The 18,295-nt window shown below is 50.5% G+C and overlaps 7 protein-coding genes across 7 annotated transcripts; 3 read left to right on the top strand and 4 right to left on the bottom strand.

Annotated features, from left to right (window-relative positions):
* Positions 1–1,709: 1,709 nt before the first annotated feature.
* N7511_002007 (uncharacterized protein) lies at positions 1,710–3,801 on the bottom strand (the record flags this gene model as incomplete). The annotated part of the gene is made up of 12 exons (XM_057124432.1): positions 1,710–1,879; positions 1,934–2,082; positions 2,136–2,196; positions 2,250–2,326; positions 2,382–2,532; positions 2,587–2,794; positions 2,852–2,950; positions 3,002–3,263; positions 3,319–3,387; positions 3,451–3,525; positions 3,609–3,680; positions 3,740–3,801. The coding sequence occupies 12 exons, from the start codon at positions 3,799–3,801 to the stop codon at positions 1,710–1,712; spliced, it is 1,455 nt and encodes a 484-aa protein (XP_056986591.1).
* Positions 3,802–4,728: 927 nt separating this feature from the next.
* N7511_002006 (DUF846 domain-containing protein) lies at positions 4,729–5,469 on the bottom strand (the record flags this gene model as incomplete). Its single annotated transcript, XM_057124431.1, has 4 exons — positions 4,729–4,877; positions 4,931–5,217; positions 5,285–5,330; positions 5,382–5,469. The coding sequence occupies 4 exons, from the start codon at positions 5,467–5,469 to the stop codon at positions 4,729–4,731; spliced, it is 570 nt and encodes a 189-aa protein (XP_056986590.1).
* Positions 5,470–6,111: 642 nt separating this feature from the next.
* On the top strand, positions 6,112–7,238 carry N7511_002005 (HpcH/HpaI aldolase/citrate lyase family protein; the record flags this gene model as incomplete). The annotated part of the gene is made up of 3 exons (XM_057124430.1): positions 6,112–6,151; positions 6,232–6,452; positions 6,528–7,238. The coding sequence occupies 3 exons, from the start codon at positions 6,112–6,114 to the stop codon at positions 7,236–7,238; spliced, it is 972 nt and encodes a 323-aa protein (XP_056986589.1).
* A 334-nt stretch (positions 7,239–7,572) lies between these two features.
* On the bottom strand, positions 7,573–9,883 carry N7511_002004 (CCCH zinc finger and SMR domain protein; the record flags this gene model as incomplete). The annotated part of the gene is made up of 3 exons (XM_057124429.1): positions 7,573–8,128; positions 8,179–8,907; positions 8,955–9,883. 3 exons carry the CDS (start codon positions 9,881–9,883, stop codon positions 7,573–7,575), a joined length of 2,214 nt encoding a protein of 737 aa, XP_056986588.1.
* Positions 9,884–11,106: 1,223 nt separating this feature from the next.
* On the top strand, positions 11,107–12,449 carry N7511_002003 (TVP38/TMEM64 family protein; the record flags this gene model as incomplete). Its single annotated transcript, XM_057124428.1, has 3 exons — positions 11,107–11,567; positions 11,623–12,042; positions 12,107–12,449. 3 exons carry the CDS (start codon positions 11,107–11,109, stop codon positions 12,447–12,449), a joined length of 1,224 nt encoding a protein of 407 aa, XP_056986587.1.
* Positions 12,450–13,039: 590 nt separating this feature from the next.
* Positions 13,040–16,345, top strand: aof2 (putative lysine-specific histone demethylase Aof2; the record flags this gene model as incomplete). Its single annotated transcript, XM_057124427.1, has 1 exon — positions 13,040–16,345. The coding sequence occupies one exon, from the start codon at positions 13,040–13,042 to the stop codon at positions 16,343–16,345; it is 3,306 nt and encodes a 1,101-aa protein (XP_056986586.1).
* A 603-nt stretch (positions 16,346–16,948) lies between these two features.
* On the bottom strand, positions 16,949–18,163 carry trr1 (thioredoxin-disulfide reductase TRR1; the record flags this gene model as incomplete). The annotated part of the gene is made up of 3 exons (XM_057124426.1): positions 16,949–17,076; positions 17,137–18,036; positions 18,142–18,163. The coding sequence occupies 3 exons, from the start codon at positions 18,161–18,163 to the stop codon at positions 16,949–16,951; spliced, it is 1,050 nt and encodes a 349-aa protein (XP_056986585.1).
* Between the last annotated feature and the right edge of the window lie 132 nt (positions 18,164–18,295).

Below are 18,295 nucleotides of genomic sequence, written 5' to 3'. Positions count from 1 at the left end.
TAATCTGGCCCCAGTCCAGATAAGACAGTTCAAGCACAAAAAGCCAAGACCAAAGAGTGGCTATTATACTCCAAGAAACAAAACCAAGCACATCCAAGCCAGGGCAATGACTCGGGTTTATGAATCCCAGGGCCAACCTGGGAACTCAACGCTATCTCGGGATCCACTGCCAGGTTTTCGACACAAACCGGAGTCCAGAGCGAGTCAGTTGCAGGGTGACATCGGCACGATCAAAGCCGGATTGAGGGAATAAGAGGCACTGCAACCCCTTCGGGATTAGGGCCCTCAGGGCCGAGACAAGACGGGGACTGGTGTCGAGTCGGCATGACTTCGGGCCCACCGAATCTATCGGCTTCAACAAGTAATGGGAAACTGTTTCCGTCGATCACTTGGAGTATATGACGAGTATGTGGCTCGCGTGGGGGAAGTCTGGAGACCCCAGTTCCCTCCCCCAGAGTCTCCATTTTTCTGGACTTCAATCCACATTGCTCAGTGAGACATGGACGATACAATTCATGGGCACGCGATATCTTCTGAGCTTGATGTTACTCGGACTGCCAAGCTCGGGATAAGTCCAGCCACAGCATCGGCTTCTAGGAATGACGATTTTCCCGAGCGTAAAAAGCCTCCGGGTTCCTGGTGAGCAGACCGAAAACCGGCTTAGGGCAAAGGAGTGATTGCCCCGATGACGTCATGAATATATGACTACTCTCACGATTACTATCACTAGAACTAGTAGAATGAGAGTGAGAATGAGAATGTCTAATGTGTAGAATATGAACACACAACAGCAGCCCGGTCCTGTACTCGGCTTGGGCCGAATCATGGGGTTTGTGGCTGATCTCTAACACCAGGGCCTCGACTCTCATGCCAAATGCGGAAGCGCGGTTATCAACTGCAACTCTGAGTCAATGCTACTTGATTAGGTACAAGATCTGAATTTAATAGGATTTCCCACATTTAGAAGCGGAGACTTCTTATTGGTGAATGAATTTCGTAGTCTATAGTCCAAGGGGTGTACATTACCGCGCGAATGCAGACCCGATTAGGGTACTGGGGGCCGGATTGATAGTGCATCTGATTCCTCTCGTTCGTTCAATTTAAATGGCAATTTAGAACCCGTTCATGGGATATATATATCCATACGCATTCACTATGCACGTATAAACTTAACCAATCCCGTAACATCTTCATTGCCATCTTATCGCCTGGTGCTACTCCTTTAAGATCTAGTGCCGGCGATCAAATTTACAATCTACCATAGAATATCGTGCATCAAATAAAAATGGACTGAGTTGAGATTTCCACTGAAACAACAATGAAGATCACCAGGAACATAATCAAGATCCGTACTTTCCATGCGTCACCCATCGTCTGGAGGCAAGAGAGAACAAGTAATTCGTATTCACTTCCTCTTTCAACTGCGTCGGTCAAGCATGTACAGCACATTCCCTGAACATGGTCCCGGCACAACTTTCAGAAAAACAAAAAAGAAATCAACAGATAAGAAATAGAAGTTGGTATGCGCACGGCACCATGTAAGACCCTCCAGATTGCACCACGTTGAATCACCATGAGCTTATTAGAAAGAGGTCAACAACCGAAAGAAAGTCTTGTATGGTGCTGAAGAAAAGGGAACAATTAAAAATATGTCATTGTGTTGTGTTGCTGTATCCGGGTTCCCTTTTCTTGTATCGCGGCGTGGTTCTCTACCAGCCGTAGTCCGTGGCCCGCGAAGGCTCGGCGTCGAAGTTGGAAATATCGGCGCTTTGGTCGACAAAGTCACCGGGGACTGGAGTACCAGAGGGCGAGTGGTGAGCATAATCATCGTCTCCAGATGCCCGGGGAGCCTGGGTGCAGCGACGGATGGTGTGTCCCACTGTAAGGTAATTAGTTCGATGCAACAAATTAGGCACGCAAATGATTCGCTCACTCTCTCCACAGTTGTTGCACTGAACCTTGGACCAGTCCTTTGGCTGGTCACAGTCACGAGAGAAGTGGCCGACTTGGTTACAGTTGCGGCAAGTGATAGTAGAAGGATTACGGGGCTCGGTACATTCACGCGCCTGATGATCCTCCGAACTGTATACAAATTAGCATATCTCTTGCTAGGTCAGTGACAGTTGAATACTTACCCGCAGTTGTGACAAGTACGAGCGCCTCCACCAGTGGGGCAGTCCTTTGCAAAGTGGCCGACTTCAGCAACTCGGTTAGTGTGTTTAATAATTATCAATCGCAGATTGACATACCTTGGTTGCACTTGCGGCATTCAACAGTTTCGGCAGATCGAGGCTCGGGGCAGTCGGCAGCCTGGTGATCGCCGGCACTTCAGAAAGTTAGCTTTCTCCGTTTCGAGCTTCTTCGGAATAGAAGTGGCATACCCGCAGTTGCGACATCCATGCCTGTGCTTGCGCTTCTGGGTACAGTCACGGACACGGTGGCCAACCTCCTCACAGTTGCTGCACTTGATTTCAACGCGGTCAGGGTTCTCAACGCGCTCGGCCTTGCAGTACTTGGCGATGTGGCCCATTTCTAAAACACGGAATTAGCAGATCACCGGTTAGTAAAGCAATCTTCAGTGCTTACCTTCACAGTTGTGGCATCTGGGAATCTTGCGTTCGAAGGGCAAACCAGCATTGGCAAGACGTTCAATATTCTCTTCGGGGGACTCAGGCCAACGGTCACGAAGACGACCACGCGAAGCCTTGGGGCTGTAGTAAAAGCCCACTTGGAACTCCCGGTCCAGAACCCCTTGAAGATCAATCAGGGTCATCACATCGTCGACTTCGGTTTGCTGGAGTTGAAAACATGTGAGCCGTTGACAGCTGAGGCACCTAAGCAGACCACTTACCAAGCCAATGATGAAGATGTTGAATCCCTCTTCACGCATCTTGTTCTCAATATCGGAAAAGGTGGCATCAGGAACGGCCTTGGAATAAATCTTGAGAGCCTGAAGCGGGATCAGCCCAAGTCAGCCATTGCATAGTGCGGCGTCACTCACATCACGGAAGTCCTCAAGATCCTTCTCGTCGCTAGCAGCCTTCATGCGAGCCCAGGCCTCCCCAGGAAGCATATCGGCAACGATGTTCAAGTCAAACTTGCGGTTACCCTTGCAATCAATGGTCTTGTGGCCTTCGAGGCAGCAATTCTTGCAAACATCCGGAGCACGATCGGGGCACTCAGCAGCAGGGTGGCCCTCCTTCTCACAGATGCGGCATGTACCAGTGAAGATACGGGGGTTGGGACAGTTAACCTTGGAGTGTCTGTTCAAATCAGCGTGATCAGCAATCAATGATAAAAAAAGGGATAGCCACTCACCCCTCCTGGCCACAGTTGAAGCAAGCTCCCATACTTTGACGGGACTCGGGGCATGTTGCCTTGTTGTGGCTTTATTATAGGTATTGCCATGTCAGTCATTATACCTGGACCTGGAAGTCAACAATAGCATACCCTTCCTGGCCACAGGTGAAGCAAGCACGATTCTCGCTTGAGCCGCCGTAATCAATGAGATCGCCAAAGGTGTCGCTGTCGATGCGAGATGGGTGCTGTGTGAGAAGAAGAACTTGCAAGACACCAAGATGGTGTATTTTGACCACCGAAAAACTTACTTTGTTCCCATGGACTTCAGAGCAGTACCATCGTTAGGGCATTGGCGGGTCATATGGCCCGAGTCACCACAGCTTTGTCACGGTTAGTGACTGAGATCCCGGACTATATGTTGGAAAAAGAAGGAACTTACTTGCCACAGGCAAATGCATCTCCCCCGACCTCGGGTGGGCTGCCAGTCTCCCAACCGGACATGTTGGACGTTAGATGGCTGCTCCCTTAGTCAGTCAGGCGTCGTGATGTTGAGGAGCAGGAACGAGAGAGGAATGAGAGAACGAGTCAGACACAGAGTGCGAAAAGCGCCCAAGGGTACCACGTCTATACATCACCAGGATCGTGGTACCAGACCTATGGCCATTGGCATTCTGAATGATACTCACCGAAATGGAAAAGAAGAGCGAACGAACGAGTGATGAAATTGAGCTGGAAAGAGAACAAGAGGAGGAAGGGGACAAGAGAGAAAAAGAAAGATAAACAAAGTGCGAAGCCTCAGAAAAGCGAGCCCGAACAGGCAACTCCCAGTCAACCCTCGCTTTGCAAACAAATCAGGTCCTTTCTCTCATCTTGACCTTCATCGCTGCTGTCAAAGGATAGGATTGATGGCTACTTATATGCTCTTGCTTCAATACGTCTATGTTGTCAAGGGTTCCACTCTGCAAACAATCTGGATTGCGAATCATGCTCACGAATGGACGTCTAATGATGATTATGAGGGCTCTTATATTTCACAAGGTGGCATGTTTATATCATATGAAATGAGTTGTTTACAGCACGAAAAAGCAAAGATATCGACACAGGCTTATATTGTTACTGCCCAGGTCAATAGCATCATATGTATGTTTCAGTAGAAATCCTTAGACTGGACAGTCCAGACACCAGGCTGGTAGGCAAGACAGGGAAGCCCATACATCAAAGTCAAATTTAAGCCTAGAGGCCACAGTAAATGCCCAGCATAAATCCACCAAAGAAGTATGGTGCCATATAGCACATAGTCATAAGCTGTCCTGGGAATAAATTCATGTATTTCAAAAAATGGTTAAGAGTCTCCGCTATAGATACAGCACCCAGAGTACAAAATAGCCCATGCAGGGTACTCAATCTAGTCACCAAATCCCAGCCGCATTACCGGAATAGCCTGCCCAGCAGGCCACCAGCGATATTGTTCACAATACCACCACCCAGCGCAGAGTTAGCAAAGGTCGAGGCCTGACCAAACTTGTCACAGCGAGAGAAAGCCATAGTGTTGGTGATGGTCAGAACCAAAGCAATAACTAAATCCAGTCAATATCCAGCGCCGCAACAATTGGAGTATAGAGGAACTCACCAATCAGACTCAGCCAGATTGGGCTAGCCAATCTCACAATGGCGAGAATTGCAAGACCAACCCACAGAGCGGGTGTCACGTACAAGCTGAGCCAGAAGAAACGCTTGTCGGTGGCTGTCACGGTGCGGACATTGGGGTCGGAGGATTCGAAGACCCAGTGCGAGTCGCCGGATGTCGAGTTCACTTCGTTCCACCAGCGGAGACCGACCAGCCGGCGTCCAGCAATGTTCTTGAGGTAGTAGAAGTCCGCAGAGAGAAGGAGAAGTGTAAGGATGAAGACGAGGATACTTTGTGTTTGTTAGTTGGAGTTGGAGCTGGAGCTGAGCAGTGGGTAGTCCATTGCAGGGTCCATACAAGTTAGAGATAAACAGGAGACCAAACAGGTACATCATTAGCGCGCCTGTTCCTTGTGTTAGTGACATATTCCTGCAGCTCGAGGGGCAGCACAAACCGATCCGAATGCCCAAGAAGACAAGTAGCGTGATCGGGTGGGCACTGAGGCGCCAGTTCAATTCGCCTTGGGTGTTGCCTTGATCCATGATGTGCAAGGTGAAGACTCCAATGCGATCTGGATATTGCGACCACTATGCTTGCGCTGGCTTGATCCAGGTATGTTGTTGACTGGCGATGATCCCTATGTGGCCGAAACACGGGTTGGGGCGGTGTCTGTGGGCAGAATAATTGGAGATGACGCGGGCTGCACGTTGCGCATTGAAGTCGACTGGCTGCTGATTTGGGCTTGGCATATAATGGAGGCTGCATGTTAGGTAGTGTGGGAAGAGTTGGTTGAGTTTTGCACACTCATTTGGTAGGTAGTTGGAACAATGTTGTTACTAGCTCTACCATATTTAACGTTCATATAGAATTCAACTTATAGTTTTGGCCTTTCATAGCTAACTTATATGAATAAGATAACTCAGCCTAATGGAACATGGAAACCATACAAGAGCATCTAGCAGCAATACTAAAATAAGAGACTAATATAAGTTGAGACCCAATGCGCGCAAAGAAGACGAGATAGATCGGCCAAACGCAGCTCCGCGGCTCTACGGATAGCCGAGTCGGCTTCTTCACGGAGACAACTTCACTTCATAAATTCCTCCTCTCGACCTCCCTCTACACAGGTCACCAACATACCCATAGCTGGAGAACCCACACCATAACGCCCGAGCTACTCAACAATGGCAGCCCGCAACACCCTCCGCCGTTCCCTCCTCTACGGTCCGCTCCTCCCTTCCCCGCATTGCATCCGCAAGCTCCAACAGACCAAAAAGAATTCACATATACTAACAACCCCCCAGTCCCGGGCTCATCCCAGCGCTTCCTGGACAAGTCGCGCTCACTCACAGCCGACTGTGTCGCCTACGATCTCGAAGATAGCGTCACACCTCACATGAAAGCAGAAGCCCGCGGCCTAGTGCGGAGAGCACTCGACCAAACAGCACCAGCAGGAATCCGCGAACGAGCCGTCCGAATCAACTCTGTAGACAGTGGTCTCGCCCTGGGCGATTTGACGGAAGTCGTACGTCTATAATCCCTGCTCTCCCCATGTCGGCGCATAAGTGAATCGTGAATATACGTTACTAACAAAGTACAGCTCCAATCCCCAAACCTGTCAACAATCGTCATTCCAAAAGTCAACTCCGCTTCAGACCTCACCTTTGTCTCGGATGTGATAACCCACACCCTCTCTCAACAATCCGCTGCACAGAACCAAACACCCAGGCCACCAATCTCCCTGCTAGCGTTAGTAGAGTCCGCCAAGTCATTGACAAACTTATCCCAAATCTGCGCCGCAACGCCCCTGCTTCAAGGTCTGATCTTCGCAGCTGAAGACTTTGCCCTGGATCTAAGTATAACACGCACACCATCACTTCGAGAGTTCCTCTTCGCGCGCTCTGCAATTGCAACGGCGGCACGGGCTGCCGAACTGCCTTCTACCATTGACTTGGTCTGCACTGCATTCAAGTCGGAGAGTGCCGATGGGAGTCCGCCGGCTGTGTTGAGGGAGGAATGTCTAGATGGGCGGCGGCTTGGGTTTAATGGGAAGCAGTGTATTCACCCTAGTCAGGTGAAGGTTGCGGATGAGATTTTTGGGCCGGATATGGCTGAGACGGAGTGGGCTGTTCGCGTTGTTGTTGCTGATGAGAAGGCTGCTAGGGCGGGACGGGGTGCTTGGACGCTTGATGGCAAGATGATTGATGTTCCTGTTGCTATGAAGGCTAAGGCTATTGTTAAGAAGGCCGAGGAGTGTGGGGTTAATGTTGGGGAATTGAGAGGGAAGTGGGAGCATCAGGAGCCCGAATAGGTCTATATTGTTCTAGTCATGCATGATATTGGGCTCTTATGTGTAGCTTGGCCTCACGTATTTGTAAGATTGAGTAGAGAGCTGTCTCAATAGGCTGAATTCAGTTCTTTTTGTTTTCTTGCTATTAGAGATACTTGAGCATGTTATGCTTGAATAGTGGCAATGAAGCATTGGCTAAACAATGATTACCTGACTTATGCTGCGTGTTTGAGCCATTTAAATCAAAGTTGAGATTGAATATCCAAAAAGTTCTTATTTCAATAGAAAGATAGGTACTGATGGGTATCATGCCGCTTGGACGCATCGAATCGAATGGCATGCCAGGCCATCGATCTTAAGTTTCTATGTCTTCGCGTTTGAGTAATTGAATCTTGCCCATAGTCAGAGTAGGAGGATCCCCGCCAGCGTTTGCCTCCAATTCTTCCCTGGCCAGATCCTTGGCTAGTGACTTGTCATAGCTGGTGGGATCTATGCCGAGGATGCCTCCAACATAACCGCCACGTTCACCGGGGACGCTGAACTCCCGGAAGAGATACCGCCACTCATTGAGCCATGCTTTGACCGCTTTCCCAATTTTATCTTTGCCGTTCTTTGAGTGATGCCCTGTGCCCGTGATGGCATAGACGACCTGAAGACCCTCTCTTGCGTGTTTGAGGAGGATTTTCTCTAGGTATTCGATAGCTTCTTCTGGATGGAGACCATGCAGATCAACATAGAGTTCTTCGGAAGATCCATCAAGGCCCTTGTTGGTGAGATGCGCATTGCGCTCCTCGTAAAGCTGACGTGCAGCCTCGCGATGGCACCTGCGCATCGCATCATTCTCCGCTTGACCTCGTAGCGACAACGCTTTTGCAGCTCGTGCATCGTTTCTATTCCACGCCTGAGCAGCACTAGTAGATGTCAGTCAAGGCGCAAGGACAAGTGGAACTGTCAGACTTACCTCTGGAGGAACTTGTTTCGCACAGTGCCATGGCGAATTGCCTCTGTTCGATACTTGATGTATTGCTGATTGGCCCGACTACCAGTCTCAAGCCACGGGATGTTCTGCGGAGGCAGAATCGACTGAGCTGCGGCGCTGTTCTCACGGCCTTTTAAGTCTTTATTTCTGTTGCCGGATTTCTTCCCTGGGACAGGAGAGGGGATCATGCGAACAACGTCGGCCAAGGAAGAGGGAACGTTTTCTTTGGTAGAATTGGCATCGCGGTTATGGCCTCCTCGCTTACCGTGGTGTTTCTTTCCGGCATTCTTTACACTGCCGGCGGCAAGCGTTGGGAACGCATCCGGGTCGTCTACAGATGGAGCTGCAGGATTCAATTCCCGGTGCTGATGACGACTATTTGGACGAGAGCTGGGGCGACCAAGGTGGGTTGCGCTTCCAGTTCTTCTGCCCATTCCGGGCAGTAAGCCTGGCGGAGCATATTTGTTTGCCTGATAAGCCGAAAGATGATTGGGATATCTTCCGATATACTGGTTCGCCCACTGATCGCCTGAATCTGCAGGCCCCAGGGGCGGAAATGCATCAGAGCCGCTGTCTACCTGGAATGGTGAGCCATTGAGTGGCGAACTGGGCCGACTGCCATCTGTGACGCTGAGATTGGTGATGAGCGCCGAAGGATCGTGCGAAAAGGGACAGCCATCACCAGCCAGACAATTTCCCATGACCCAATATCTAGTACTGTTAGCTCAAGAAACAATCATCATTGATCCAAAACTTACTTGCACACATGAGTGGTCAAGTCATGGCTGAACCGGCAATCTGCTCGTAGGCACTGGCCTGTGGATAGCCAGTACTTACAGACAACAGGACTGCGACTACCACCTAATGGAGTGACTGGACGTACTTGCTCCATCGTCATGGACTTGCCAACCAAGACACGGCCATCCTCATGCTGCTTTGCGATTGCTTCAGTTTCCAAGTCCTGCGAAAGGGACGCAATAGTGGCTCCGAGATCATAGCTATTGGCTTCCAGGGCCGCTTCGATTTCATCGTTTGATCGCTTGTCGCCGAGCACGGTACGCAGGATATCATGCGGGCTCATATCGGGCACGAACTCAACTGCAGTGGCACTGAGGGCCCCAGGTGTGCTGAGACCACCCGCTGAAGAGGTCGTGCTGTGGGCATCATCAGCGACTAGCCAGTCAATATTGCTATCGCTCCCGAGATCACCGTAGAAATCGGAAATCTGACTTTGGTCGGAAAACTCGTAGGCATTTAGACTTGGTGAGTGAGGTATGGGCTGCGCAAGGGCAAGCCGGGGTGATGGTCGTGGGGAAGTAAACGGAGAAACCGTGGAGGAGAGCGGGGGCCGCGCAAATGCCCCGCGCGAGCTTTGCACCCACGAGGTACTCCCAGGACTCGTTCCGAGGTTTGAATGAGGCGATAACGGCGTCGATGCTCGCGCCATCTGCCATGGAGCAGGTGATGAGCGGCGAATGACTGTATGCCGAGCGGGTGGTGATGAATCTGGCTGGTTGCGATTCCGATGCCGCCAGAGAATGTCCAATACCGCGTTCTCCAAGGGCGGACCTGACAGTGTTGTGTTGGCGCGCAAAAAGTCCTCCACTTTTTCAACCTGTTCTTCTTCATCTAGATTCAGATCCTGGAGGATTGGGAGACATTTCTCCAGTAGCTCATCGGAGACCATGGTGTGTATATTGTGCTGATGCGAGCCAGCGAGGTCTAGTAAGCCGGGGATTCCAAGCGGAGGGGAAAAGTCCTGGAGGGGAAGCACAAAGCGCAGTGCGAATTGGTGAGCTTATTGACGAAACTGGGATAAAATGTCAGAGGCCCAGCCCCATGCTCTGATAAGCTGACTTTGTTGTGGTGATAAGGGGGGGGTTAATATCCGGCTGACGAGTCGCGAAAGAAATACAGGGCGATGTCAGGCATTACATCGCATCGCGACCCACAGATCTCCGATGAAATGGAGTTGTCGTGGACGTGCAAAAGTGGCTGAAATCCAAACAAAGGAGGGGGGAAAGTGAGGGCGGAGAAAGGGATCAACACTGGGGATGCACCTGAGCTTAGCTTAGCTTCATCTTCGCTACTAAGAGTTCGGTGGTAGTGCCACTTATGCCACTCTTCCACTATGTCACTCTAAGCATCTGATACACCTGATATAACGGGATCTGCTTGTCAGGTTAAAACAGGAAATAATCACTTCATTGGCTGTTAATAAATTCTGCATAGGTGTCATGTTTAGCCTCCGGTCACACCCAACGTGGATGATAAAACTCGATTTGGCCAGAAGCATTGAAGCTGAATAGTTGAAACATACTAGAATCTGCCGAAACCCCTGAACTCTCCAATTTTGGGACCGCAGAGTCTATTGTAACTCATAAGAAGCTTACAAATCTGAATCACTATGGATATTGCCAGCAGAAACTACGGACCCTTGGCTTGGCATCGCTGAGGGAGAGGAGCAGTAAGAGGACTGTGGAAAATACCAAGGGTCCAGATATTGTGCAAGTAGCTTAATAAGAACATAAGAACAAGTATCAATCACAAAACCGAGCCCAGACAAGGTGAGAAAGGGAATCCTGGTGCCTGAAGCTGGGCCTGGATATTCCTAATCAGGAGGCGGTGAATCCATAGATTGGGCGGTGGGGGCCCTATGAGATACTGCGTGTCGATCAGGGTAAACACCCGAGTCCGGCGGATCCGTTTGGAAACTGGTCTTGAACTGTCAGCCTTGGCTTTTTCTGCTTTTCTTCTTTTCTTCCATTTTCTCTTCATGTTTGGTCCTAGTCTGAGGGCATCATAACGCCCTTTTTCTTTGTTGGGCTTTTGGAATTGTGCCGGTCGCCTATTTCCCCTCCCCGGATTCAGATCGTCCCGAAACCCAGATAATCAGTTACACGCTTCACCATGCCTGCAGACTACCAGTCCACCGTGAGAGCATTGTCTCTGTCGCCTAATTCTCCAGACCCGATAGCGTCCCCCAGCAGCGATGTCCATCCGCCTTGGAGCCGCGCTGGCAGGCACACTTCGGGCAGATCCAATGCTCAGCCTGCAAGCGCTTGGGGCCAAATTGTCCATCGTGGAACAGAGCTGTATCAACGTATGAATACAATGTGGGAAGAGATGAGTCTGCCGAAGAAGATTGCCACCGTTGTCGCATCATTGTTCGTCGGCGCATCAGGTATTGCCTTCTTGGTCTTATCAGGGAAGCTGTTCGTCTGGCTTGGCTCGGTCGCGGAAGAGTGGGAGAAATCTTGGCTCGCGGCCTTCGTTCTATGGCTATGTGTCTTTTTTGTCTCTTTCCCCCCGTTGGTGGGTTGGTCGACTTTTGGAACAGCGGCTGGTTTAATCTTTGGTGTATGGAAAGGGTAAGAGGCGCTCTCTTCACAGGAAAGACTAAAGGCTAACTTGCGATTTTGATAGATGGCTTATCTATGCCTCCGCATCAATTCTCGGATCAACTGCCTCCTTTTATGTTTCGCGGACCATCCTATCTGGATTCGTCAATCGCCTTATGGAACGCGACAAAAGATTTGCTGCGCTATCCCTGACACTGAAGTATGATGGTCTCAAGCTCCTTTGTATGATTCGTTTATGTCCCCTGCCATATTCAATTTGCAACGGAGCTGTGTCCACATTCCCCACAGTGCAGCCTTTGATGTACGGGCTTGCCACAGCGATCATCTCTCCCAAGTTGTTGGTTCCTACGTTCATTGGAAGTCGGATTCGTTTGCTCTCTGAAAAGGGCGAAGAGATGAGCGCGGGATCGAAGGCCATAAATATCTGCAGTATTATCGTTACAGTCAGTATTGGAATATTTACCGGCTGGTACATCTACCAAAGGTTGGCATCCCTCCATCAGTTATTCTCGAGACCCATGCTGACTCTCTGTTTCCTTTTCCATTAGAACTTTGGCTCGTGCCAAGGAGCTCGAAGCCAAGGAGCGCGAAGATATTCGCAATTCTCTTGAAGCTGACCACGCAGCACATCGCCCGCATCACGCATTCTCTGAAGATCCTGATGTGAACAAAGCGGCCACTACCCTTGCGCTCGACGAGGAAGAACGCATTGGATTCACCGATGACGACAATGTCGATTTGGTTTTGGGTGACGATAGTGATAGCGACCAACCGGGTTGGAAGAGCTCGAACAGGCGGTCATACCACGACGAGTTCACTGATAATGACTCGGATGGATTTGCCGAAGGAAACGAGACGTATGGTCTGCACACTCATGTCCGATCTAGCTGAACATTAGTAAAGAAATAAATGGCTATAGAATGAAGTTTGTAAAGTGTGAAGAAGTGTGAAGTTGCCCGGACTGAGAAATACGCCCCGCTCCCGAGTCAAGCCAGGGTTTTCTACTCTGTCATCACTGCGCTTCATCAGGTCTTGCGATTCAATTCATACAGAGCGCCGTGTTTCATATCGTTTATAACGTTTGATGCGCTTCGATCCTTCTCCTTCGCTGGGTAGGGTTTGTGGGAAGGGGTAAATGTATGTCCGGGCTTCGATCTTCATCTTCATACCTCCATACCTGCATACCTCCATACCTCCATACCACGCATCCCCCCTCATTGATCCTAAGATCTAATGCATTTCTAGTCGTCTGTCCAGCCCTGTCAGTGCAACTCCAGCCTGCATAGATCGTATTCCTTTACGGACCACATCATGGGTGTCAGCCTCAACGTATGATATCAACGCAGTCTACGGGATAGCACGATCTACGAGTGGACAATTGCGCCTTGTGGGCGTAATTCTTTCCTTCCTCTCTTTGTTTCAATTTTAATCGACACACTCCTTTGAAAAGGGAGTGGCTCTACAGATATTCGTGTATGAACATGCATGGTGCGGAGATGCCGTTTCATTCAGCCGGAATGCCTTCGGAGCAAGATCCATACATGAATCAATATGTTCCAGCTCCTGTGAACACACTACAAGACCAAAAAATCTGGACTTCTGCTCATTCAAGTTCCCAATCGTCCGTGAAGCGGCCGCGGCTTATACACAAAACCCTCGAAGCGGATGCTCCAACTATCGGCTGGGGTAATCTGGCACAAACTGATCCAAACACACCCTCATTGCTATCCGATGGCACTCAAAACCCAGGTGCGGCGGAGAGGTTATATACTGGAGGCAGTAGCACCACGCCGAATGATTCGACCACCTCTACCGATGCAACATCTTCATTTGAACCGAAGACATCAGTGTCTCCTCCTCCTGTGTCCTTACGATCAATTCCCAATACTTCGGTTATTTTTGGGCCGAACGTGTTAGAAAGCGGGAAAGTCGATTTATCTAAATGTCGACCTCGAGCGTCCATTCCTCCCAAAATCCACCCCTCGGTGTACGGCAGGCAGTGTATTCAAGCGGCTTATGCATCTCGGCTCAATCCTTATGCCCTTCATCAAAAAGAACAAGAATTCTTACAAGACCACCTTTGTCACGTTCATGTCACAATTTACCTCAACTTACGAAATGGAATATTACTGCTGTGGGGAAGAAATCCAATGGTGGCCGTTACAAGGGAAGAAGCACTCGGATGTGCAAAAGATTATCGTTGGATGAACCTAGCATCGTTTGCTTACGACTGGCTTGTTCGGAACGGATACATCAACTTCGGTTGCGTAGAGGTACCGTTGGCCCCAATTAAGCCCAAGCGTGGAAGACGAAAGGAGGGACCGACAATTGTTGTAATTGGCGCTGGAATGTCTGGGCTGGGATGTGCGCGCCAACTGCAAAGTCTTTTCCGGCAATATCGCAATGAAAATGGGCTACCTCGAGTTATTGTCCTCGAGGGACGTCGCAGAGTTGGCGGTCGCATTTACTCACACCCGTTACGCAGTCTAGAGTCAAGTACTCTGCCCGATGAGCTTGTTCCCAAGGCGGAAATGGGCGCACAGATTATTGTTGGTTTCGATCACGGCAACCCATTGGATGCGATCGTTCGTGGCCAGCTTGCTCTTCATTACCACAAAATTCGAGATGTTTCAACGATTTACGATACCGATGGAACACCTGTGGATGAAGTACAAGATGCAATGGCAGAAAAGCTCTATAATGATGTACTGGAAAGAACCGGGGTCTATCGCCGTAAGGCAGTGATTATGCCAACTGCCGAAGGCGATCGTGACATGATTGATACGGGTCGCGAGTCAGTGGTGGATGACGGACTCACTGTTAGACAATGGGAAGAAGCAAGGGCAGCCGGAACAACCGACCTTCTCGTGCCCACCAAGCGAGTTCGCCGCGGGCTAAAACACAAAACTGCAGATATCAAACCAATGACTGACCTAGCTGCTGATCTTGTGGGACTTTCCGACGAGAATCCAGCGGCTTTAACCTGTCAGCTTACTGGATGGAATTTAAACCCTGGCTACACCGTGAATGATACCCTTGAATTGGATGAAATTGCCAAGCAGAAGCCTGAGCAGACGCTGGGTGCCGTTATGGACGAGGGCATTAAGCAATATGAGCGCATGCTTCCGGTGACACCCAAGGATATGCGTTTAATGAACTGGCATTTCGCCAATCTCGAGTACGCCAATGCATCCAATGTCCACAAGCTCAGTCTATCGAGTTGGGACCAAGATATAGGAAATGAGTTTGAGGGTGAACATTCACAGGTTGTCGGTGGGTACCAAGAACTACCATTTGGACTGTACATGCTCCCCGACAAACTTGATGTCCGCACCAATAAGACTGTTACCGACATCTCCTATAATGAGCATGGTTCCGGTAACAAAAAAGCAGTCGTTCAGTGTGCGGACGGTGAGAGCTTCACGGCAGATCACGTTGTGTTTTCAGGCTCCCTCGGTGTGCTGAAACAGCAAAAAATCAATTTCCAACCTCCTCTTCCAGACTGGAAGCGCGGTGCAATTGACAGACTGGGATTCGGAGTCATGAACAAGGTTATCTTGGTGTTCGAGAAGCCGTTCTGGGACACGAAGCGAGACATGTTCGGCCTTCTACGTGAACCAAACAATTCCGGCAGTATGATCCAAGAAGACTACGCAGCAAATCGAGGCCGCTTCTACATGTTCTGGAACGTCATGAAAACCACAGGTCTCCCAGTCTTGATTGCTTTGATGACCGGTGATGCAGCCCACCAGGCCGAAGCCACACCAGACGAAGAAATAATCAGCGAAGTCACCAGCCAACTTCGAAACGTCTTCACACATACTTTCGTACCCGATCCTCTCGAGACAATCGTCACACGCTGGGGCCAGGACCCTTTCACCTACGGCAGTTATTCATACGTCGCCGCCGCAGCCTTCCCAGAAGACTACGACCTAATGGCCAAACAAATCGGCAACCTCCACTTCGCCGGAGAAGCCACCTGCGGCACACACCCGGCAACCGTCCACGGAGCCTACCTCTCAGGAATCCGCGCAGCCTCAGAAATAGTCGAGACAATAGCAGGCCCAATCGAAATGGCACACCCACTAGTCCCAGACAAAACCGACAAAACAAAACCAGCCCGCAGCAAATCCTCCTCACCAAACGGCGGCACAACATCAGCAACCAGAAAACGAAAAGGAACCTCCTCAATTTCCTCCACCGAAGCACAACCAAACCCATCAACCACAAGCCAAGCAAAACCCTCAACCTCCTCCTTCAGAAAACCAATCCCAGTAGAGAAATCCCGCAAAGACGCCTATGATCAGGCCCTCTGGATTACCATCTACTCGGAACTCGGACCCGCACCACCACGCCCTACAAAGTCAGGCTTAAATCCCTTCCTCTTCTACCAAAAGGATTACTGGACCGAATGCCGCGAGAGCTGCGACCAAGCCCGACGCACATCGTCGAAGAATCCAAACGCCAAGGCTCCGCGCGACGAGATCCGCGCTGCGTTGGGCCATATGTGGCGTACTGCCAGTGTCGAGGTTAAACAGCCGTACCTTGATCAAGTGGAGGCTAATCGTCGTGGAAATGCCGAGGCGTGGGAGAACTGGAAGGTTACTGTTGCTGAATGGGAGAAGAGGACGTTCGAGGTTAAGGACCGGTGGTGTAGGGCTAATCCGTTTGAGGGATGGGTTGTTCCTCGGGGGTTGGGGGAAGAGGGTTCTGTCCCTGTTCTTGCGACTGCTTTCTCAAACGACTCTTCTGCTGCTGGAGCTGCTGCTGATGGCGGTGAACGCTAGCAGGCTAGCTGGCTCGTCGTTTGTTTCCTCATTCCCTTTATTTTTATTATTACGATACGATTTATTTGGCGGTGCTCTGTTTAGACAGAGGAGTTTGGGTTTCGAGTATGTTCAAGTTCGCTCCTGTGCAGACTACTTGGCTGTATTCATTCATTTAGCCTCAATGTTAATGAATGAGAAATGTTATAAAGTAGATGCTATTCTCAACCTGCTACCACGAACCTGACACGTGGCTCTGTAGATGGCTCTGTAGGAGATGGAGACTCACAAGTGAAAAGGATATATTTCATCTATATCTATCTCTATGGATGATAAACAACCGGTTGACTTCTCGCTCCAAGATGTTATGCATGGTATGCGCAAAGAACGGAGGGAACATAAGCAACATAGGAAGAGTGATATAACAGAGTGTAAATCCCATAATCTAAGCAAGATCAAAATGTATTGTGCATGGGGAATTTAATATGAGAGTATCGCATAAACAATAAGTCTAGAACAAGGGGAAACCCCATCAAGTTGATGAATCATGGTTCATGTATCATGACAATGGAAGGGAGGAAAAAGGTGGAAATGGAGTATATGGATGTGAATAGGCAGGGTGTTTTAAAGCAGAGGGTTGGACTTGTACTCGGCAGGAGCATCGGCAGGAGCGTCGGTTTCCACGGCAGGAGCGTGAGTCTCGGTCTCTGAGAGGAATTTCTCGGCCTCCAGAGCGGCGACACAGCCAGATCCTGTGAGAGAAGTTAGCAACTGCATTTTTGGAAGTATTCGGAATTTAGAGAATAACATACCGGCACTGGTAATGGCCTGGCGGTAACGCTTGTCCTGGACATCACCGCAAGCAAAGACACCCTCCACGCTGGTGAAGCTGGTGCCGGGCTGGGTCACAACGTATCCATCCTCGTCGAGGTTGACCTGGCCCTTGACAAGGGCATTGGCGGGGTCGTGGCCAACGGCGTAGAACAAACCGTTAGCATCAACGACCTCCTCCTCGTTGGAGACAATGTTCTTGACACGGAGGTGGGTCATGAGGCCGTTAGGCTTGTTCTCACCGAGAACCTCAGTGGCAACGGTGTTAAAGCGAACCTTACACTTGGGGTGAGCGAGCAGACGCTCGGCCATAACCTTGGAAGCGCGGAGCTTGTCCTTGCGGACGAGGACAGTCACGTCGCTACCGTACTTGGCGAGGAACATGGCCTCCTCAGCGGCGGAGTCACCACCACCAATCACGTAGAGGGGCTTGTTACGGAAGATGGGCACGGCACCATCACAGACGGCACAGGCACTGATTCCGTTCTGCCAGTAGGTCTCTTCACCGGGCAGGTTCAGGCGACGGGCGTTGGCGCCGGTAGCGATGATGACAGCGTCGGCGGTGCGGGCGGGTGCGTCGTTGGGGCCGTCGCTCCACTCGGTCCACATCTTGAAGGGCCGTTGGGAGAGGTCCAGCTTGGAGATGGTCTCAGTGATGATCTCGGTGCCGAAGCGCTCAGACTGAGCGCGCATGTTGTCCATCAACTCGGCGCCGCCGATGCCACTGGGGAATCCGGGGAAGTTCTCGACGTCAGTGGTGGTCGTGAGCTGACCACCGGCCGCGGTGCCGTTGGCGAGCATACCCTCGTAAAGGACGGGCTGAAGCTCGGCGCGGGAAAGGTAAATGGCGGCGGTGTGCGCACCAGGGCCGGAGCCGATAACTGTAGAAAGTTGTTAGACTTCCGGAGGATCTTGGAAGGCATTGGAGAGGGGTGATGAATCGAGGAATTGAGATGATTCGTTTTCCCCCTCGTCATGGTACTTACTAACTACTTTAGAGTGCACCATTCTGGCGGAGTGTGTGGAATTGACGCGCAACGGCGTCGGAAGAGACTTGGAAAAGACCGAGGCCGAAGGAGGAGATTGTTGGTGTAGAGTAGTAGCGGCGGCGGCAGTCAATCCGATAGAACGGAGGGCGGA

Source organism: Penicillium nucicola (genome assembly GCF_028828085.1).
Source record: "Penicillium nucicola strain IBT 29836 chromosome Unknown utg000002l, whole genome shotgun sequence".
Classification (NCBI taxonomy): Eukaryota; Fungi; Ascomycota; class Eurotiomycetes; order Eurotiales; family Aspergillaceae; genus Penicillium; species Penicillium nucicola.
Note: the sequence above shows the minus strand (reverse complement) of the source record. Positions and strands in the feature narration are given on the sequence as shown.